The following is a 22,372-nucleotide window of genomic DNA, read 5'->3' as shown; positions in this document are numbered from 1 at the left end:
GGGCAATTTTGCAGGGGAACTTTGTGGTTGTTCCAGGGGATACTGAGGGGCCCCCAAGGAAGAGAGGGACCCAGAGTGGTCACTTGGCTGAGCCTGGCTCCGGTCTGGGCACTGCCAGAGGCCTCCAGCCCATAAGCCATTGATGCTGGGGAGTAACCCATGGTGTGCAAATGAACAGAGAGTGGCCCCAGAACCTGGAGCCAAATCCTGTTTCAGAGGCTTGTTCAGCAGAGCCTACTTGGGCCCATATGGAGAGAGAGTCTAGTCTTAGCGCCTATTCCTTCATAGCCCTCCCTTCTGGAAGCCTGCAAAGTGACCAGAACCATGGGCAGGGGAAGTCTCTCCCTCAGAGACATGGATCTCATGAGTAACCCAGGACCCCAGAGAAGGATGGCCAGCAGAGCTGGGTGTTTGTGTGACACAAGCCAGCCTGACGGCCCCAAACAACATCGAGAATGAGCTGTAGGCTCTGAGATACTCACCTTCCCCTAGCCTGGCCCAGAAACCAGGGACCTCGAATGTCAGCCTGACCAGGGCACCTGTCAGACACAGTGGCTGGGCCCAGGTTTTAGGCAGCTACATTTGATGGGCCTAGTGGGAAGCAGCTGAGAACACAGAAAGAACTCTCTGGCTCCCTGCATTAGCATAGAGGAAAACTCTGAGTTGGTGTGGGGCGAGGCGAGGCAACAGCACCCACTCTATCCCATCTCCGACCAGTCTCTCCAGGAAGTGCTGGGAGCCACAGACCCTGAAGAGACTGGGAGGGTGGTTAGGTGGCCCTGAACTTGGGGGTATGCAGTTAATGTCCCCACTGGCTGGCAGGCAGGCTGGAGAGAAGCCTGAGGCCAGAAAAGCTGCAGGGGACATGGCCCCAGAAGACTGGAGAATCAAGAGACAGTCCTCGGGGGCGTGGGCCGGCGAGAGAGGATAAAAGATAAAAGATGGAGCCCGGCACCTGCCCGAGTTGTGCCAGCCAACACTGTCCCTGCCCCGCCACTGGCCCACAGGCCACCAGCTGGCCCATTGTCCCCAGTGAGAGAGCAGACACTGGAGGGTGCTCCTGTGTGGGCAGGGGCTCACTCATGCACGCCTGCCTGGCAGGGACTGCCAGGGGAGAGCCACCCCAGGCTCGGGGGTGAGGAGGGAAGAAGGGGGGTGGCAGAGAGACAGAGCATGGAGACTGAGTGGGAGGCCTGGCCAGAGCCTGGGAGGCCGCCTTCCACCTTCAGAGTGGAGAACAGAGCCCTGCCGTGCTGCAGTCAGGTCCCCTCCTGTGCTGTTGGCAGTGGGCAGTGTGCGGGGCCTGCGAACAGGAGATAAAGAGTTCAGGCAGAGTGTTTTTCTCACTAACTGTGGATTTGTGTATTTGTTCAGCTGGTGGCTCTGATAAGCCCCATTCTGCCAGATAAAAGCAAAGCAGCCATGAGGCAGGGCCTGTGGAGGGGGCGTCCTAATGGGGCCTTCCTCCTTTCTGTCTAGAATCCCAGGGTTACCCCCTCCCCTGGGGAGCCCAGACAGGGAAGGCAGTCACGACATGGGGATGCTCTGTAGCTCCTGTTGCCGGGGGGCTGTCCAGAGCAGGCCCAGACCTCAAGGCAAGGCTCCCCAAAGAGCCCACCACATAAGAAAGCTGGGCCATATCGCGTAGCGCTGTGGGACATCTAGTGTGGTATGGGACGTCTCCTTGCCTCCTCCACGGCTTTCCACCATGGACCCAGTGGCCTGTCTGGGCTGTGCAGCCACTGGCTGGTTCCTGCCAGCCTCCTTCCTCTATCTATCCAAGGTGCATCCCTGAGCTGACAAGGTGCTCAGAGCCCTTCCCCCGTCACGTCCCTGGTATCCTGAGGGGCCTGCTGCCCTATCGGGGAAGGGGTCTACTCTTGCTGAACTAGTTAAGGCCCTGGGCCTAGAGATGGCCTGTGAGGGCTTCAGCCTCCTTTAAGTAGAGCTGCGGTGTCCCCCACCCCTGGCCTCGGCCTTCCTTGCTCCTTTCACTATGTTGGTCAGAGGGGAGAAGAGGAACACCACTTGAGCAGATCAGTGGGGCCCTGGCTGCAGCTGCCCCTGTGCCTCTGAGCCTGGGTCCAGATTTCCCATGTCTCTGCCTTTTGTCCTGAAGCTGAGCTGAACATGTTAAGGGCCGGTGGTGGCGGCATTGTGGGCCTCTGGCTGGGACCGCCAGCCGTAAGATGGCTGCCAAGGTCTAAAATGGCTGCCAGCAGCGCCCGGAACAGCGCCCGGAGGCGCGTGGCAGGGGCCTCGCTTGCACCGGATCCTCGCTCCCGCTTGCTTCTTTACACAGAGCTAATAGTAATAACAGCAATAACGTTTTAGGGATGCGTCCTGGTTTAGAAGGATTTCCTGTCTGTCGCGCTCTCCTGGAGCCCCATTTGTCTCTGCCTCAGTCGCTGGCCCACCTCCATCTCTTTGTCGGGTTCCCTCTAGGCTGTCCCTGGGCTAGGTATGCGCATGCGCATCCACACGTGCATGTGCATGGGCACATGGCTTGCCATCCCTACTTGGCCTTTCACAGTGGGTTGGGGCCGCTCCAATGGGGTGGACACTGAGGGTTCCTCCTTATTCCCTCGACTCCAATGATCCAGGTCTGGAGGGTTAGTGGGGACCAGGTTGGTCCTAGGATGGGTGGGGTTCATAGCAGAGACCCCTGGTTAGCAGAGCCGGGACCATGTGCCCCTCTCTGAGCTGTGCAAGTGGGTCCTGAGGCTGTGCCCTTCCCAAGCCATGATTTAGAACAGCCACAGGACCAGGGTCTAAGGAGGGCCTGGGGCGAGCTGTCTGCTTCACAGGCCCCTTGGCTGCCACTCCTGGACTGGCTGGGGCTCAAATCAGACCCAGAAAGCCAGCCATGGGCCAAGGTGAGAGAGTGAGATAGTGTCAAGAAAGTTCACATTCACACCATGCTATGGCACAGAGAGGTTGCCCTCCCAGGGAACATGGGTGGGCTTCCTCCAGAGTAGAGGGTGCCACTAACAAAGAGATGGCACAGAGTGGGAACCTCTTTTGCCAAACACTACCAAGGGTGAGGGAAAGGGGAGGTATGGAAGGCTACACCCCAAACCAGAGGTGGTGAAGTGTATCCTTCCATATTAAAAGCACTTTTTAGCACTATTAAAAAGAATTCCTTTTTCTTGACTCACTACAATAGGATTTATTTTTTGGAATTAAAAAAAAATCAAAGTTAAGTGGGGATAGGGTGGAGGGAGAGTGGGGCCTGAAACAGTCACCCTTTTTTACCTGTTACGCGAAGGCAGCAGCCTGGAGTGTGGCCAGTGCTTTCAGCCCAAGACGTGGTGAGGCCCACACGCTATAAGCAGGGGTGCCACCTGGGTGGGCTGCATCCCATCTTGCAGCCCCAGAACCCAGCTCTGTTCTGGGATCCCTCATCCCAGTCCTTGGGCTGATGTCACCTTTTGGGAACCTCCTTTATGGTGGGGACCAGCAAGTTGAATCAGGGTGGTAGCAAGACTCAGGAGGCAGGAATGCTCTGTAAAGTCAGGCAAAGCCCTGGCCAATACCAAGGCACGTTTTTCAGATGCCACCCCCATGTGGTCCCCCTGTGAGCAGCTGATTCTTCACCAAATGCCTGCCTTCTTCCTGCCCCACAACCTGCCTGGCCCCCCCGCCACCCTCTCGCCAGCTGTCGTGCCCAAGCAGGCATTCTGGAGGTCCCCGTTGTGCCCCTGGCACACAAAGCTTTGAGGACCGGGGGACGGGGGTGGGGGGCTTTCCCAAGCTCAGCAAAATATTCACACACACACTCCACCCTGCCCCCAGCCCTCTGTGAGCTCCCACTGTACAATGAGCCCTTGTCTCGGGGCTCCCTCTGAGCAGCTGTGGCACCAGGGCATGAGACAGCCCAGACAGGCTGGCACAGAGCGGGCGACAGCGTCAGGGCAAACCTCCCCCCTCTGGGTTGCCAGGCACTGCCTGTGAGCATAAAGGTGAGGTGGGGGAGGCGCAGGCAGACAGGAATGGCTTCAATTAACCAAGTAAGGGAAGGGGATGATCCTCTGGGAGCTGGGGCTGGTGGGGGATGGGGGACCCTTGGGTTCATCCCCACTGTGGAGAGAGATGGTCTCTGGCTTCTCTCCTGGGACCCCCTCCTTGCTCTTGACTCTTGTGGCCAGTGCTTCTTGCCTGAGGGTGACTTTACCCCTCAGGGCAGTGGACAATGTCTTAAGAGAGTTTGGGTTGTCACAGCTGGGGTGCTGCTGTCATCTAGTGGGTGGAGGCCAGGGATGCTGCCTAGATACCTTACAGTGCACAGGATGGTTCCCACTACAGAGAGCAATCCGGCCCAAATGTCAGCAGCGACAAGGCTGAGAAACCTGACTGGGCATGAGCCTGTCTTTCTTTCCCCGCTTTGGGTCTCCCTGAGCCTCCCGGGGCTGGTTTGGGGAAAGGGTGGAGTGAAGGTTTCTGTGGCCGGGGTGGGCCTTCCCTACTCTTGCACCAGGCTGGAGGGGTCGCTACTTGGCTGGTGCTTATGGGGAACTTTGCTCTTGACACATCCTCCCCTTTGTGTCTCTTGCAGAATCCGGACAATCAGATAGTTCAAACCAGCAAGGAGATGCGGACATCAAACCACTGCCCAACGGTCAGTGCTCCCCACCTGCCCAACCGCCCTTGTCCTCCATGCCCCTCTACTTCCTTCCCCCACCCTGGCTGCCCTGGCCACCGTCATTTCTTCCTCACAGGTGGCTACAGGCAGCTGTGCCACTGAGGCTGGGGTGCTTCAGAATGTCACCTCTCATTGAGGGCACTGGCTTAACTGTCCCTTGACTGAGCTTAGCTTGCTGTACTGAGGGGACAGGGGCATACCTAGAGCATGCCCCCTCTTTGGTGTAGACCTGAGGGCCAGCCTGGATCTGGAAACGGGACTTGGGAGGGAGAGTCAGCAGTGGGAAAGGCCTTTGCAAACAGGCAGGAAGCCCCCTTCTGGCCTTGTCTTGACTCACTCATCCTTTCCCCTCTTTAGGGCACTTAAGTTTCCAGGACTGTTTTGTGACATCCGGGGTCTGGAATGTGACGGAGCTGGTGAGAGTATCGCAGAGTAAGTGAGTCCTTCCTTCCAGGCCAGGGATGGGGATTGAAAGTGAGGAGGTGGGACCTCATGGGATGTCCTCCTAATGAAGTCTTAGGGGAGGTGGATGGGGACAGACGGTTTCTGGGACACTATTGGCCCTGTTGGTGCTGGGCTGGGTACAGTAGAGTCTTCCAGAGAGCCCTGTCTCCGGTGTCCATTGCTTTGGAGGAAAAAAAAGTCACAACCAAAGTCTCTTCCCCTGTGACCCCTAGCTGGGAGGAGGTTCCTCAGCAGCCCAGATGGCCCACTTTCTCCTATCTCCTGGCCTCATAGTAAACTCACCCTGGGCTTCTGAGAAACCATTCATGACAATGAAACAGACCCCATCAGGCCTCCCCTGACCTCCAAACCTCATCATCCTCTCATTCTTCCTAGCTCCTGTTGCGACAGCATCAGGGCCCAACTTCTCGCTGGCGGACCTGGAGAGTCCCAGCTACTACAACATCAACCAGGTGACCCTGGGACGGCGGTCCATCACCTCCCCTCCTTCCACCAGGTGAGCCCAGTGGCCCTGCTTTCCCACCTTCTCTCCACTCCCCGCAGGGCCAGGGCTGTCCCAGGTGGCTATAGGCAGCTGTGTCACTGAGGCTGGGGTGCTTCAGAATATCACCTTTCATTGAGGGCACTGGCTCTAACACTTTAGAGTCCACCAGTAGCAGTCACCCACTGAGCTCCTGCTTTGTGCTGTCATGCAGCACCTAGCCCTGGGGATACAAATTCGCACAAGGCATGGCTCTGCCTGGAAGTGGGAGTCTGAGAAAGTCTCTGCCTTGGGGAGGTGACATTTGAGCCCAGACACACAGGAGGCAGGTGGGAGTATGGGGAAAATGCTTCAGGAGAGGAGGGCAGCCTCTGTCCCAGTCCAGCCTGCATAGGCTGGCGGGACCACCCTGCAGAGGGCTTTGGAGGCCAGAAGAAAGCATTTAGACTTCATCCTTGGGTAGTGAGGACCCCTGAGGGGTTTTAAGCAGGGGATGCTGAGGGTGTGTGTTCCAGAAAGCTCTCTCCAGCAGCAGTGTGTGTGGGCAGGACTGATCGCCAGTTAGGAAGCCATTGGAAGGCTGGCGTGGGGGACGGCCTAGAGGGGTAGAGGTGGCATGGAGAGGGAGGGAGATGCTTGGGAGGTGGAGATGTGGGTTCTGGCCAGGTCAAGTCATGCCGGGCAGGGTCCACCCTGTCTTTTTTTAAAACATGGGTGTTTATATTAATTGTGAGATTTTCGGCATTCATTTTGATATTTTTAAAATATTGGACTATATTCTTTATATTGATGACTGAGTTTTGTGTCGTTTTTGTCCCCTTGACATTTTTGTCCCTTCGAGTACCTCATTTACCTCACCCTAGCCCCGGGGGCTGCTGGGAAATCATGGGTGGGATACAGGAGGCAGCTGAGGGTTTTGCTCACTACTCTGATGTGGGCAGCTTGGAGGACCGTGGCATCACAGATTGGGAAGGGGCTTAAGGAAGAGGAGCAGGCTTGGAGCTGATGGCTTGAGGGCCTAGGGCTGTTCCTGGGGTTGAGCATGCAGTGCAGTGAGTGCCCAGAAGTGCTGCTGTCGGCTGGCATCACTCCCCACCCAGAGGGCCATCTGTGCACAGTTGTTTGACCTGGAAACTTGAACACTCCCTGGAGCCCCGGCCCATCCTTGGCCCATCTGACCCTTTCTTCCTTCCCCAGCACCACCAAGCGCCCCAAGTCCATCGATGACAGCGAGATGGAGAGCCCCGTCGATGATGTGTTCTATCCTGGGACAGGCCGTTCCCCAGCAGCTGGTAGCAGCCAGTCCAGCGGGTGGCCCAATGATGTGGATGCAGGTATGGGTGCAGGGGTCCTGACCCAGAGCAAGAGTAACCCAGAGCCTTTTTGTCCCCCTCTCAGTTTACCTGGTGAGCCTCCCACCAGTTCCCCCTATGTCGGGAGACATTACCCACCTATTTTCTTGCCTCCTGATCTTCCAGGGAGGGCAGAGCAGGCTGAAGGAAGGGAGTGGATGCGAGGAAGGGTGCTGTCAGAGTCAGCAGCAGAGACCATGGTGTAGCAGTGGGAAGCAGAGGGGCTGCCAAGTCTCTGGTGCCCCATGGTGGGGTGGCCGCAGCCCCTGCTGGTATTTCTCTAGAGAGGTTGCCCCACCCTGTGGGCCTCATGGTTTAAAGCAGTTTCTCACCCTAGGCACTAATGACATTTGGGGGCTCATCATTCTCTGTAGTGGGGATTATTCTATGCACGGCAGGGGGGTTAGCAGCATCCCTGGCCTCCACACATAAGATGCCAGCAGCAAAACACCCACCCACAGTTTTGATGACCCAAAATACCTCCAAACATTGTCAAACGTCCCCTAGTGAGACAGCATCCTCCCAGATGAGAACCACTCAGGGCCCAGCTTTACAGAGAGAGACTCAGAGTCTAGTGAAGAATGAGCAGAGTCCTTTTGAGACCAGACAGTGAAGTCAACAAAAGGGAGAGAATCCGGAGGATGCCAGCTCGACTCTTCCCAGTCCCTTCTAGGGATCCTCTTCCTGTTGAACCCAACCCTCTTCACCTCCATTCTTGACTAAAAGTGCGGATAGACCTGGAGAGGGCTCTGGAAGAGAGCAACACGTGCGTGTGTGTGTGCATGTGCATGAGCACATGTGTGTGAGGAGGCTGGCTTCAGGAGCCCCCCACTGATGTGCCAGTGGTACAGTCTGTGTGTATCCTCACTGTGGGTGTGACAGGGCCTGGGAGTGCAGACCCATGAGTGTGGACTGTGCATAGGGCACATCTGCTCTGGACAGGTCTGGACCCTGGGCTTCATTCTCCTCCTCTAGAAGATGAGGGTCTGACCTGATGGCACTGAGTCTGATGTTTTCCAGATATGCCCCTATTGAGAAGGACCAAGTGTGCAGGCAGAGGCTGGGATGGAGCAGGGTGGGGCTGGGAGGCGCTCCTGCTTTTCTGCTGCCCCAGAATGAATGCAAACTGCGGCAGCTTCTCCTCCTCCTGGGAGGAAAGGAGGGTTTGCATCCAGGCCTCGGGCTGAGGGAGTAGGCCGGAGACCCTCTAGACCGCCAGTGGAGGCTGGCCTCTGTGAGACGGCTTCCTCGTGTGATTCTCGGGTCTCTCCCAGGGTCTTCTTGTGGCAGGCAGGGACTTGGGCCAGCATGTGCCTCATGCTTTCCTGAGGAGCCTTGAGAGGCGGAGAGAGGAGTTGAGAAGGCCGGGGAGACTCTTGGGCTACATCGTGGGTCCCTGGCCAGGGCCTCAGTAGATGACCCCTTTTGCAAGGACTGCCCATGTGGTGCATAGAGGGCTGTGTCTTTAGCTGGCTCCTGAGGCAAGGGCTCCTGGGCTCCTCTGCCCAGACCTAGTTCCTGAGGAGCCCCCCTCTTCCTGGCTCCTGCTCTCTCCTTTCTTGGCTGTCTGCATTTGTGCCTGCCATTTCTGCATTTCTGCTCCTTCTGGCAGTCCTGCCATGCACGGCCCCCCAACATCCTCCTGCAGCACCCCCTGGCTCCCTTTTCCCCCTACCCCACTGTGTGTTGTTCCCCTAGGCTGTGACAAATCGCCAATTAAGTATCCCAGCTGCAGGACAGGGAACAGCTGGGGAGGCACCATGCGGCCGTAGGGACAGCTGTGCACAGCTGGTAGGATGCTCCCCCACCCCACCATGCCAGCTATCAGGTGGCACACAGCTGCCGCCAGATAACACCTCTGCTGGCGGCTGGGAGTTGGCCCTTCCCCCACCCCTTCCCTCTGCAGTTAAGATAGCTCTTATTTCTCTGTTCTGCCGCCCCTCCACCCCTCATCCAAACTGATGCAATTTGTCCTGGGAGGATGGCAGCTCTAGAGGTCTGCCCTGACTCTATCTTATCCCTCCCAGCCTGGGCACAACCTTAAAGCTCAGCCTAAGATGGGAGATGATCTTTCCAGAAGAACCTGGTCCACCAGGGCCCTGCTTTGTCATTTGGATGCCATGGCCACTGGGCAGAGATGACTTTCTAAAGACAGACCTCAAACAAGGTCTCTGTGCCCTTGTTTCATGCTGAATGCCACCCACACCTCTGGCACCAGGAGCAGGACAGATCCCTGAAATTACCCATCCTATGGTAGCTGAGCTTCTGGGTCCCCTGGCTGGGGGAGTCCTCTACCCTCTGGCTCTATCTCCAGGGCTCAGGTAGGCCTGAGCAGCCTGAGGATTTTCCAGGTCCTCTGGTCCGTGTCCCTGCTCTCTCGTTGGGCATTGTGTCCCTCCTGAGGGTCCATGGCTGTGTGTTCCCTTCCCTAAATGGAGCCCTGGCTTCTTCCCACCAGAACCTCCGGTGGCCCAGGGCACCATAGCATAGACACCAGCCTGTCCCTCCCAAACTCACCCCTTCCCGGCTCTCAAGCTGGTGCCCTAGGGTTCCTCCTGCACTCCTTTCCAGGTATTCGTTCTGTATCCCACCTTTCTTTCCATTACCTGCTTGCCAGGGCACAGGTTGGGCCCCTTGCTCACCCCCTGCCTGGTGCACACCACCCCACATTACTCGGGGGCCTCGTTTTCCTCTCTGGTCAGAAGTACCCCCTGGCTGGCCTACACACAGGGCCTCGGAATCAGGCCTAGAACGAGGCCTAGGACTGGGCAAGGAGCAGCAGGAGGGAACATGGAGGTGGAGGAAGGGGCGGCGGGGAGGGGCTGAGGAGAGAAGGAGCGAGCTGCTGGCTTCCCGCCTTCCCCGCGCCTACCCCAGCCCAGCTAAACCTGCCCTGTGTTGCTGCTTCCTCCCCCCAGGCCCGGCTTCTCTAAAGAAGTCAGGAAAGCTGGACTTCTGCAGTGCCCTCTCCTCTCAGGGCAGCTCCCCGCGCATGGCTTTCACCCACCACCCGCTGCCTGTGCTTGCTGGAGTCAGACCAGGTGAGAAATGGGGGGCCCCGGAGGGGGGCAGTGGGGGAGGTGGCTGAGCATCTATGGGTAGCTGGCCAGGTGAAGGGGCCAGGGCTGACCCTGAGTGACAGCCCCAAGCTCTCTGAGTGGGCCATGGTGCAGCAGTGGGTAGGCATGGAAGCCAGTCCCTGCTTCACGCAGCACTTTGTGGAGGACCAGGCTGGGCCTCTGGGCTGCCCACCTAGCTCCTGAATACCCTCCCACTTCTTCTCACTCCTTGTGTGTGTGGGTGCTGGGTACAACGCAGGCCAGTCCCAAGGCCTCCCCAACTCTGGCCCAGCTCTCCGTTTGTCCTGCTAGCTGTGGGCGGGAAGGCACAGCCTTCTCCCCTGCCCTCCTGTTGGCCCCTCTCTCCCAGCTCCTGCCTGAGCCCAGGCACTTGTTTCCTAGCATGCTCCCAGGTTGGTGTGGGGCCTGGACGGAGAAGAGCACTCCTAAGGAGCCCAGGCTCCTACGTTGTGTCCTGGGGGAAGTAGCTCCCTCTTCTGGGCCTCCCTGCCCCTTTCTGGAAAGGAAGGTCTGGGCCTAGGGATGGTGCCTGGACTCCTCTCCAGGAAAAGGAATTGGCCCACCACTGTGGAGGCTGCTATCTGATTTCAGTGTCTCCAGCTGAGAAGGTGCTTGGGATAAGAACACCTAGATTGTCCGGAGGAGATGGGAGCAGGCAGGAGGTTGTGGGAGCTGAGACCTCAGCCCTGTCACTCCTTTACTTTCTTCCTCCTTCTCTGGGCACCCACCTGGCAGCAAGAGGCCTGGACTTTTTCTGGACATGTCCCTATGTCCGCCTGCCATCTCCTGGGCTCATATGTAGGACACAGAAAATGAGGAGGTTTACCTCCTGGCTTCCTCCTTGGGGCCTCCTGGCTGGGAGCCCAGAGGCAGCCGGTGCTGGGGCAGGGTGTGGTGGCTGCAAGGTGGGGGTGGGGAGCCCAGGCCCTCTGCACAGGCAGCAGGAGGGCGCAGGCCTGGCTCCTCTGGCTCCAACTCAGCTTTTATGAACTCCAGAGAGAAGCCAAGTTTCCTCAGCCCCCTAATGAAACCGAGAGCAAGAGTGAGCTGATTGGAAACAGACAGGAGGGGGAAGAGCTGGGGCCTACTCTGGGTTTGGAGTTGCGTGTGTGAGGACACGTGTGTGAGAGTGATGGGGGCGAGCACATGAGAACACCGCCTGGGTGGCAGCGGCTGGGTGCACACCAGCTCTCGCTCTGGAGATGTTTGTGCATATGTCAGATGGCCATCCCGAGCAGATGCTGGCTGTGTCTTCATCCAGAGCCCCAGGGAACCCTCTGCCTCCTCTTGTCTCCCACTCTCCTATCAGGGCCTGGATTAGGACAGGGCTAGTGGGGCACCCAGTTCAGATGCAGAATGTCAGCAAGTATCAGAAACTCAGTCATCAAGATAAATAATATTTTTATGGAATATGTTTTTTAAATCCAAACTTTTGCAAAAAAAAAGGGTATGATGAGTAAATGTCAATTTTTTATTTTTTTTTTTTGAGACAGAGTCTTACTCTGTCGCCCAGGCTGGGTGCAGTTTTTGTTCACTGCAACCTTTGCCTCCCAAGGTCAAGTGATTCTCCTGCCTCAACCTCCCGAGTAGCTGGGACTATAGGCACACACCACCACACCTAGCTAATTTTTGTATTTTTAGTAGAGACGGGGTTTTACCATGTTGGCCAGAATGGTCTTAATTTCTTGGCCTTGTGATCCGCCTACCTAAACCTCCCAAAGTGCTGGGATTACAGGCATGAACCACTGCGCCCAGCCCTTTTTTTTTTTTTTGGGAGACTGAGTCTTGCTCTTTCGCCAGGTGCCAGGCTGGAGTACAGTGGCGAGATCTCGGCTCACTGCAACCTCCATCTCCCAGGTTCAAGCAATTCTCCTGCCTCAGCCTCCTGAGTAGCTGGACTACAGGCGTGTGATACCAGCCCAGCTAATTTTTTTATTTAGTGGAGACAGGGTTTCACTATGTTGGCCAGGAGGATGGTCTCAATCTCTTGACCTCCTGATCTGCCCGCCTCGGCCTCCCAAAGTGCTGGGATTACAGGCGTGAGCTACTGCGCCTGGCCTTTTTTATCTTTAGAGTTTCCTGCTCTGTCATTTAGGCTAAATGCAGTGGTATGATCATAGCTCACTGCAGCCTAGAACTCCCAGGCTCAAGTGACCCCTCCTGTGTGTCATCCTGGCTAATTATTTTAAACGTTTGTTGTAAAGACGGGGTCTTGCTATGTTTCCCAGGCTGGCCTCCAACTCTTGGATCAAGTGATCCTCCTACTTTAGCCTCCCAAAGCACTGGGATTACAGGCACGAGCCACAGTACCCGGCTATGCCTTTGTTTAAAATTGTTTAAAATGTTGAGGGGCTGGGCACAGTGGCTCATGCTTGTAATCCCTGTGCTTCAGGAGGCCAAGACAGGAAGACTGATTGAGGCCAGGAGTTCAAGGCTGCAGTGAGCAGTGATCACGCCACTGCACTCCAGCCTGGGTGACAGGGCAAGATCTCGTCTTTATAAAAGAAATTTTTAGGCTGGGGGCAGTGGCTCACGCCTGTAATTCCAGCACTTTGGGAGGCCAAGGCAGGCGGATCACTTGAGCCCAGGAGTTTGAGATCAGCCCAGGAAATACGGCAAAATCTCATCTCTAGAAAAAAAATACAAAACTCAGACAGGCGTGGTGGCATGCACCTGTAGTGCCAGCTACTTGGGGGGCTGAGGCAGGAGGATCATGTGAGACCGGGAGGACCACTTGCAGTGATTTGTGTTTGTGCCACTGTATTCCAGCCTGGATAACAGCGAGACCCTGTCTCAAATAATAATAAATATAATTTTAAAAATTCCAATAAAATAAAGACAAGATCCTAACCTGCCTCATCTGCCTCATTCTAATCTCCCAGCACTGGTTGTGATCAGACTTTATTTACAAAAACAAATGGCTGGCCTTTGGATCCCAGTTTGCCGATTTGATTATTATTATTTTTTATACTGCATTAAAACATCACGGATCCTGATGACTGACTTTTCTTTGTTGCCTTAACTTTTGGCTGCCTCGCCTGCTCAGGACCCTCAGCCCTCTCACCGGCAGCTCCCCTCCTCTCTTGTCCCTCCCACTGGCTGCCTCGTTGGCCCTGACGTCCTTTTTTCCCTGCCCACATGCATGCAGGGAGTCCCCGGGCCACAGCGTCAGCCCTGCACTTCCCCTCCACGTCTATCATCCAGCAGTCGAGCCCGTATTTCACGCACCCAACCATCCGCTACCACCACCACCACGGGCAGGACTCACTGAAGGAGTTTGTGCAGTTTGTGTGCTCGGATGGCTCGGGCCAGGCCACCGGACAGGTGAGTCCAGAGGGCCCCAGGAGCCCAGCTACAGCCTCATCTCCACGTCTGTCTGTCTGTCTCAGGGCTCACAGGGAGAAGGCTGGAAAGCCAGAAGCCCAGCTAGGGCTGGAGCAACAGGGAGCCACTAGTACCAAACGCCTTGATTTTCTGGGTCTGGGGGCGGGGGTCTGTGTAGTATGCCAGGGCCTGTCTATCATGGTCCGGAGAGGTGGGGGCAGCATCTGGGCCCCCTTGCTCGGGCTCCTTGCCCTTCCCATGGTCCTTGTTCCCGCAGCAGGAGTGAACTCATCATGATCCAACCTGGGCCTGGGCCCCAACTTTCCAGCGCTCCTCTTAAACCTCCGGGCTGCAAGGATTTGCTAGATTGTAGATCAGGGTTTCCCAATCTCAGCACTGTTGAAATTTGGGGCTGTTTATTCACTATTGTGTGAGACCATCCTGTGCACTGTAGGGTGTTGAGCAATATCTCTGGCTTCCAACTGGTAGATACCAGGAGCACCTCCTTCTCCCCAGTCTTGATAGTAGAGAATGTCTTCAGATTTCAGTGTGCCCAGGAGGGCGAGACCATCCCTGGTGAGGAGCACTATGTTAAGGGAAAGCTCTGATCCACAGAGCTGCCATGGAGACTCCTGTTGGCAGGACTTTTAACAAAGGATTCTCAGGACGGTCCGGTTCTAGAGTGAAACCCTGCTGCTCCTTAGCCCTTGGAAACACACTGCTTCCCTGCTGGAGCTCTTCCCTATCACTGAGGAGCAGAAACTCAGGGTTGCTCAACGAAAGAATCATCCCAGGAGGTGGTGGGCCAGAGATGACTCTTCAGTGGGACATGGTCCCTGGTTGGAACGTGGAGGTTTCTAGACCTCTGAGAAAAGTCCGAAGCCTCAGCAGCATGCTGTGCTAGGAGAAGCCCCAGCTCCTCTGCAGCCAGCCCTCCCAGCCTGAAAGCCTGCTGTGAGAGGTCAGGCAGGGAGGATGCTGAAAGGGCTGTGGTGGGAAAAGGCATCCTGGAAGCCCACACCAGAGGCTGCCTGTTGCCACCAGCCCCGTGCTGCCTTGGTGTGCTCTGGCAGAGTAAGCATTTGCTAAGTGCTGGTGTATTGATTTGTGGTGGGGCCATGGCTCTGCCTCCTCGCTCTGACCATAAAGGAAGCCAGTTTCTTCCTTCCCTCCTGCTCCCCTCCTGTTGCTTTCCTCTGTCTCCTTTCTCCCTTTGCCCTGCGAGGGTTTCTGTTGGCTGACTCTTAGTATACTCGTAGCTTTACCCACCTCTCTGGACAAGCTCTGTCCACTTTTAGGATCGTGGCGGGGAGAGCAGATCTCTGACAGCTGCTGTGTTTCCATCAGAGATGACAGCAGAGTTCATGGGGAGCTACCAGTCTATGCCCAGCCCCCAAGGGGCCTGGAGTCTGGGATATGGGGCAGAGAGGTCTGGAACATTACCTTGGCTGCTTTCTCAGCTACTGAGGCAGCTAGGATTTTGAGTCAAATTGAGGCTTGCCTAGAGACCAGGTTATGCCAAGGAGCCAAACCTAACCACAGAACCCTTGAGAAAGTGGGTCATTTAGTCCCCTGGCCATTCTGAGCCTCTGATCCTGCGGGCTGGGTCCTGAACCTTTCCCTTGATATTTAACTGTTCAAGATTGAGGACTCTGACACAGAGCCATAGTTTTTTTGTTTTGTTTTTTTCAAAGAGGACTCATTTTGCCTAGAAGCTTCTCTTCTTGAGGCAGGCACTTGCTCCAAGCAGACCATGGACAAAACAGTGCAGACAGGAACTGCAAACAGGGACCTTGATTAAGCAGGGAGTGTGGCCCAGCTAGGGAGCAACCTCTCTGAGTTTCCTTGTGTGGCTGGTCATACTGAAGAGAGGAAGAGGGGGCTCAACGGGGAGCCTGCTTGATGGGGACCCACCCCCAGCTTCTGGGAGGAGGCTAGAGACAGCGCTGTGCTATGCAAGAGGCTGATGCACAGCTGCAGAGAGTCAGGGGGCCCAGCTCTGCCACTGATCGGGTAGGCAGGGAGTGGCAGTGCCCAGCTGTGCTTGTACTACAACCACTATTAAGTGGTGCTTCTCAGACTTGGCATGCGCGAGAGTCACCTAGAGCTCTGGCTAATGCACAGATGGCTATGCCCCACCCCCAGAGCATCTGATTCAGCAGGTCTGGGGTGTGGCCTGAGAATTAGGATTTTTCCCAACTTCCTAGGTGATGCTGATGCTGTTTTTAACCTCCTTGAGAATCTGAAGTTACAGATCGGTTTGCAGGAAAATATCTACATAGAATAATTTTAGGCCAGGCAGAAGTGGCTCATGCCTATAATCTAGCACTTCGGGAGGCCAAGGCAGGCAGGTTGCCTGAGCTCAGGAGTTTGAGACCAGCCTGGGCAACACAGTGAAACCCCATGTCTACTAAAATACAAAAAATTAGCTGGATGTGGCTGTATGCGCCTGTAGTCCCAGCTACTTGGGAGGCTGAGGCAGAAGACTCACTTGAACCTGGGAGGCAGAGGTTGTAGTGAGCCAATATCATACCACTTGTACTCCAGTCTGGGCAATGGTGTGAGACTCCGTCTCCAAAAAAAAAAAAAAGAATTTTTATGGCACGTCTGTAGCCCAGCCTTGGACCCTAGAGTAGTAACAGCCAAGGCCATTTGGAGACACTATGTGGAGGAGATGCAGAGGATGCCTGGTTAGCTGTGTTTTAGGGAGAAGGAAGAGACTACCAAGTGAATGCAATGGAGAAGTCACAGGGCCCATTGGGAGAGCGTGAGTCTGGGAGGCAGGATGCCTGGTCCTGGCTCAACCTTGACTACCAATGTCAGAACAGCCAGGCGTGTGTCTTCATTTGTAGGTGAAAGTGAGGAGCTATACCAGCTTCTAGGCTTCTAGCTCCTAACTCATGAGGTTTTAAGGCATTACACAGTCACAAGATCTTGAGGTTTTTAAAACTTCAACTGTATCCCAATCAGAGCTGAGATATGCCAGCCTGGTTGGAAGTTACTCCTAGAAACTGAATGTTGTAAATCAGCAGGTTTCAATGTCCGGCCATATCGGGCAGGGATTATCGTTATTGGGTGGGATTAGCGATTTAGATAATCCTGGGGGAGATAGGCTCTGAAGCTAGAGGAAGGCAGAGGCTGCCCTATGGTTGTTTGGAAGGCCTCCATGTCCTAGCCCCCTGGGAGCCTGAACTCAGGACCCCTGGAAAGGAGGAGTGAGGCTGTGATCAGACGGTCCCACTTCCTCCTCCTAGGCAGGCATGGAGATGAGGGGAGGCATTGCATCATCTTTGTCTGCAGAGTTGCAAAGCCCTGTGCTGTGACCTGCACTTTTACCTGGAACTAAGGGTCCTTTTCCAAAACAACACTCATACAAAAGTTCTTAGCCCAGAACACAGCCACTGCTTGCTTTTGTCTGGGACCACTGAGAGTTGTCACCCTCAGAGTGGGCAGGAATAGGTCAAAGGAACCATTTAGAGGGATAATGTGTCAGACCTAGATGCTGGTCATAGCAGTAAAGAACAGTGGGCAGAAAAGCCAGAGTTCAGAAGGGTGCAGCTGCACAGGCCAGCCTGGGCTTCTGTGACTTTAAAGTGCAGCAGGAGGGACAAATCAATCCCATGTGCTCAGTGGTACTTGAGTGCTCCATGCTTCTGCCGGCTCGTTGGGGAGCCGGCAGGGATGGGGGGTGGCCTGTTTTGAAGGCTCCAGTGAGACCAAGAATATTCTGGAGGAACAGGGCAGAGAAAGATAGGTTGTGATTCAGAGAGGGAACGGCGTTTTTTGAGCAGGCCTTGAAGTGTGTGGGAAATAGTCTTTCAGACAGAGAGCTCTGCAGTGAGCCAGTGTGCAGTCCTGCCTACTCAGCCCGTGTTTTGGAAACCCCAGTCATTTTGGAATGGGAAGTGCAGAAGGGGTGGTAGGGGTGGACCAGTAGAGGCATCCCCCATGGGAGCCTTGAATGCCCAACTGAGGAGATTGGACTTCATGTTGGGTGTAGTTGGGGAAGGTTTCAGAGACTGGAGAAACCTGAGCTGATGTGGATTTGGGAGAGAGGATTGATGAGCCTGCTGGAAAGAATCCTAGCATCCCTGGAGTCAGACAGACATGAGACATGGCTGTGAATTCCAGGCCTGGCCAGTTGCAGCTGGGTGACTTAGGATAACCAATTTAATGGCCCAGAGCCTCAGTTTCCTCAGTTGTGAAATAGGGAGAATAGAGCTTCCTTTGTGGCAAGGCTTCCCAGGGCAGCCCTGTTAATGCTTGGACTGATGGTCCTGTGTTGAGGGGGCCTGTCTTGTGCACCGCAGGATGTCACGCAGCATCCTGGCCTCCACCCAGCCCTTCCAGCTCCTCTGTTGTGACAACCAAAAATGTCTCCAGACATTGCCAGTGTCTCCTCGAGGGGGGCAGAATCACCCCTAGGTGAGAACTGATGCTTTCTGGGGTGGGTCGGTGGTTACACAATAGAACTAAAACACCTGGTCCAGGGCTGGACACTGAGGGTCCTGCGCTGATGAGCACAGTCTCAGCACAGGGGAGCCCCCTACACCAGCTCATTGTCATTGTCCAGCTGAAACCAATGAGGACAGAATGAGGCACTGGCTGGGGACATCAAGGGGATGGGCTCCTTGGGGCTTGCTCGCCAATAGGAGGAGGAGCACACAGGATCCTCTCTTGAGTCTTGTATCTGGATGCCCAGAAGGGCAGAACTCTGTCCCATAGGAAAGGTGCCAGTTTAGGATGAAGAACGCAAGCCAGGCCTTCCTGAGCTTACACTGCAGTGGTCGCCAGGGTCCTGTTGAGAGCAGCAGGAGGTGTGTGCCCACACCTCCAGGGAGGTCCCTCCAAAGAACTACCTGGGAGAGGCGGGGGCGCCTCTGTCTGTCCTTTGGCACCTACATGCCCTGAAGTCAAAAGGCCATGCACGGTCCTAGAGGAGAAAATCCAGTTAGAAGCAAATGAGGGCATAAAGGACAAGGAATGTCTCCTGGTGGCTGAGAATCCATGGCTGCTGAGGGTGTCTGTCATATAGGGAAGTCCTCCTGAAGAACCTTACGGCCACTAGACCTGGCAGCGACGGATTTTCTTCCCTGGCCATTCTTCAGAGAACAGATCAGCACCCTACTGCCCACAGGCAGTGAGGACCCAGGCTTCTGAAGCCGAGGGCGAGCTCCCCAACTTCTGGTGGCCTCCTGAGGACGTGTTGTGGGTGGGTGCTGGCAGGCCTGCTGTCCTTGGTTAGGTGAACCAGCTCAGCCCTATGGCCCTCAGAGGGAAGCAGGCATGTGCTTTGTGGGGGTCAGGGGAGCAGCATGATCGCGCTCATCTTTCCTGCTGTAGGAGACGGTCTACAGGAGCATGAGAGTTCTAGGTGTAGCTGCACGTATTTGCCAAGTGGCACATTTTGGTACCTAAAACATTTTCCCTGAGAAGTAACAAACCACCCGTCGAATATCCCTCCCTTCCTCCCACAACTTCAAAAGAGGACCAAAAAAAAAAAAGAGAAACACCTGAGAGACCAAATAGAGGCCTTACACCCTCACCCATCCTGTGCCCTGGAGGAGAGGACCCAATCCTGCATCTTCCACTGGGAGCGCCCGCTCTCAGGAGCGAGCTGGCGCGGCCTCGCAGGGGAGCGTGTGTCTGTGTGTGATGTGCCTTCATGCGTCACTCTATTTATGTTGTTCGCAGCCCAACGGTAGCGGCCAGGGCAAAGTCCCGGGGTCATTTTTGCTACCGCCGCCGCCTCCAGTGGCCAGACCTGTGCCCCTTCCTATGCCTGATTCCAAATCCACCAGCACTGCCCCAGACGGCGCCGCCTTGACTCCTCCATCACCTTGTAAGTGGACGATGAAACCGAAACCACAACGCCCAGCGTCCCCGGCCCGTCCAAACAGTCTCCACTGCAAAAAGAAAAGCCCTCCCCTTCCCACCACCAAAGGCCCCCAACCCAGAGCACCACGGACAAGAGCAGATCCGAGCCCCCCAACCACAGCCTCCCTCCCGGGCCTCAGTCGCACCAGCCAGCACCCCATGAGCCCCATGCCCGCTGCTCCCAGCCGGGGCCCCTGGCCCAGGCCCCTCTGGGGGGCGGGAGGGAGAGCACAGCGGGGGCACGCAGGCCAGAGGTGCTGGCGGGGGTGGGAGGGGGCGGGGAGGCACAGCCATGCCATCTTCATGCCTGATTGCTGTTTTTTCTTTTTTTGTTTTTTGTTTTTGTTTTTTAATTTTTTTTGTTGTTTCGTTGTTCCCCCCACACCAAGAAAATCAAATGTAACCACAAGGCGACGCCACCACCATCCCCTTTTTGCCTTGCCCCTCACCTCCATCCCCGGGCCCTTGGGCCTCAAAGATGCAGCAGGCCAGCCCCTGACCCCTTTCCCCTCAGTCTCACATTTGGTTTCTCGTTGTTCCTCTTTTTTTTTCCCCCCCCCATCCCTCTTCCCTCCCTTCTCCTCAATTCCTTTCCCAGGTTAGATGTTCCAAGGACGAGGGAGGGCTGTGGGCTTTGGCTTACTTCATCTCTCTCTGTCTCTTTTCTTTTCTTTTTTTTTTCCTTTTAAACCAATGACAAATTTTGTCAAAGGGAAAAGAAGAAAAATCAGTTGAGAGGTCCCAGGTAGACCCGGCGTGAAGGACAGGAGGAGGGGCGGGTGCTGTCTGTGGGCTGGGGTGGGCAGCTTGGGGGGCGGGCAGGCCACAGGCCAGGGCAGTTCGGTGGCGCCGGTAGGGGTGGCCCATCTCACACTACTCTCCGCTCGCTCTGTCTCTTCTTTCTTGTGGTTTGAGTTCTTTTCCCCTCTCCATCCTCTTCATGCCATCTTCCCATCTGCATCCGCCATAAGACATGAAGTCACAGTCATTGGAGGTGGGCAGGGCGGGGGATGGGAGCTGGGCTACAGGGTTTGGGGGCACTTCTGGAGAGAGGTAGGCAGAATCTGGTGAGCACGGAGTCCCTGGGTGTGTCTGGTGTAGGGCAGTGGTGGGCCTCCCAGGTAACCTGTGATACTCCATGCCTCCTCTGGGGGCATCTTCCCTCCTGGGGGTACAGGGCCTGTTCCCTCCAGCAGGGATCCAGCTGGACAACCTGAGAGGAACTCAGGGCTGTTGGGATCATTTGTCTTCAGGCCCCAGGGTGGCTGCCCCCAGGCATCTGAGCTCTGGGGCTCTGCCAGGCCCTCCAGCCTCCTCCCCCTCTGTCGCCTTGGTCCTGGAACCACAGGCCTATTGGACCTGGTGCATCAGTCAGAGGAGGGAATGCCATGGGCCTGAGCCTTGCCACCCCTAGGCCCAAGCCAGGCAGCCAGCTCCTAGGCCCCTCTCTGACCCTGCCCTAGCCAGCTTCACCCTCTGTTGGACACCCTTTGGATTCCCCAAGCCCTCCTGCCCAGGGTGGTAGGAGGTGTAGCATCTAACTAGACTACCCAGGTTGGAGAGTTAGTCTGGCTGGGAAGGCCTTTCTGAAGCATGGTGGGGCCTGCTTCCAAAGCTTCCACCCTCCCCTGGCCCCGTCTCTTCAGTACCTGAGAGAAACTAGAGGGAAAGCAGGGGTACCCACTGAGGATACTTGGGGACCAGGGCTATCCGAAGCCCAGCCCAGTGCCTCACTAGGGGGCGGAACCGGGTCCAAGAGACTTTTGTCTCAGCCTCCAGTGCCTCTCCCTCACCCCAGCCATGAAAAAGGATGCCTGGCTGAGACTGTGGCTTCGGAGTGGGGTTATGTCGGGGGTGTAGTTTGGGTTTCTGGTCATTGAGAGGATGAGGGTGTCCCTCTGTAGTAGGGGGGCAGGCTCTGAGCCTGGCCTCCAGCTCGGATGCCCCTCTGGCCCATCCTTCCCACTGCCAGCCTAAACCCGGGCAGCATGGTCTAACTCAGTCTCTCCCTCTCTCAGCAGCCCCGAGGGGCAGTGCCTAGGTTGGCCCCAAGGCCTGACAGGGTCTCTCCCTCTCTCCCCTGCTCCCCACAGCATTCGCAACGACAGGCGCCTCCTCTGCCAACCGGTTTGTCAGCATCGGACCCCGGGACGGCAACTTTCTGAACATCCCACAGCAGTCTCAGGTAGGAAACCCTGCCCACCACCTGGAGGCAGAGACCAGGGGAGCAGGCAGGGTTGGGGGCATCTTGGTGTTAGGGAAGAGCCTGGATTCTTTGGGGCTAACAGGGAGAGAGGTCTAAGGTGGGGCTGGAGGGCCCAGGCGTTTGCACGCCCAGCTGAGCCTGCCTCCCCAGGCAGCCCCCAGGCTCCCTGGCTAATCAGCTAATTGGATAATTAGCTCTGACAGCCCTGGCCCTGAGGAAGGCAGCCAAGGACCCAAGGCTAGAGGCCCTCTGGGCCAGGCTTGGTGGAAGCAAAGATGGAAGCCTGAGGCCCAGCAGGAGGAGAATAGTCTGCCTCATTGCTTTCACCCGCCCAGGCTGGAAGCCCTGGCCCCCAGCCCTCCCCTTTCCCCTGGCTTTGGGTGGGCTGGGTGATGGGTGGAGGAGGGACAGAGGGCCTGGTGGGCTGTGTGCCCAGAGACTGGCACACTGAGGGCAGGGCAAGCCACTGCCCTAGAGGCTCCTCCCCCAAATCTCCAGGAGTCCTGTTAGGGAGAAGGCCAGCATGCTGGAAAACCCATCCCTGCTCCCATCCCCTGCTGAAACCACCCCCAGTTTTCACAAGGAGACAAGTAAGTCTCTGTCACAAGCAGGAGATAAGACAACTCTTAGCCCTCCAGATGGAGATCCCAGAGCCCAGTGCCCACAGAGCCCGGTGCCTTTGGGGGCCCAGGGAAGACCCATCTCAGGAGGAGGGCAGAGGCAGCTTTAGGGGGTCTGAGGCTTTTACAGCCCAGAGTTTTTAAAAACATTCAAATATCTGTCTTTTGCGCGTTTTACAAAAACACCTCCTTGGAGGTGTCCTCAGCCCTGGGAAATCCACCTCTGTCAAGAGCCCCTGGGGCCACCTCTCATCTCCTGCTTGGCCTCTGCTCTGGGGCCTGAGTTCAGAGAAAGTCGGTGGATGGAAGTTTTGTGTGTAGTTTG

The 22,372-nt window shown here is 56.1% G+C and overlaps 1 protein-coding gene across 11 annotated transcripts in view; it reads left to right on the top strand.

Moving 5' to 3' along the window:
- NFIX (nuclear factor I X) overlaps window positions 1–22,372 on the top strand; it is an 85,112-nt gene that overhangs the window by 56,895 nt on the left and 5,845 nt on the right. For 7 of the 11 annotated variants that reach the window (XM_037727569.1, XM_017497691.2, XM_037727568.1 and 4 more), the window contains exons 3-10: window positions 4,556–4,618; window positions 5,000–5,074; window positions 5,483–5,603; window positions 6,786–6,922; window positions 9,859–9,981; window positions 13,169–13,344; window positions 19,039–19,186; window positions 21,315–21,406. In XM_037727569.1, coding sequence (XP_037583497.1) covers window positions 4,556–4,618; window positions 5,000–5,074; window positions 5,483–5,603; window positions 6,786–6,922; window positions 9,859–9,981; window positions 13,169–13,344; window positions 19,039–19,186; window positions 21,315–21,406 — 935 coding nt within the window. The remainder of the gene's footprint in view (window positions 1–4,555; window positions 4,619–4,999; window positions 5,075–5,482; window positions 5,604–6,785; window positions 6,923–9,858; window positions 9,982–13,168; window positions 13,345–19,038; window positions 19,187–21,314; window positions 21,407–22,372) is intronic. The other 4 variants (XM_017497688.2, XM_017497690.2, XM_017497692.2 and 1 more) reach the window with 4 other exon arrangements.

Source organism: Cebus imitator, unplaced genomic scaffold (assembly GCF_001604975.1).
Source record: "Cebus imitator isolate Cc_AM_T3 unplaced genomic scaffold, Cebus_imitator-1.0 Scaffold234, whole genome shotgun sequence".
In the NCBI taxonomy this organism is placed as follows: domain Eukaryota; kingdom Metazoa; phylum Chordata; class Mammalia; order Primates; family Cebidae; genus Cebus; species Cebus imitator.
This window is presented reverse-complemented; position numbering and strand designations above follow the sequence as displayed.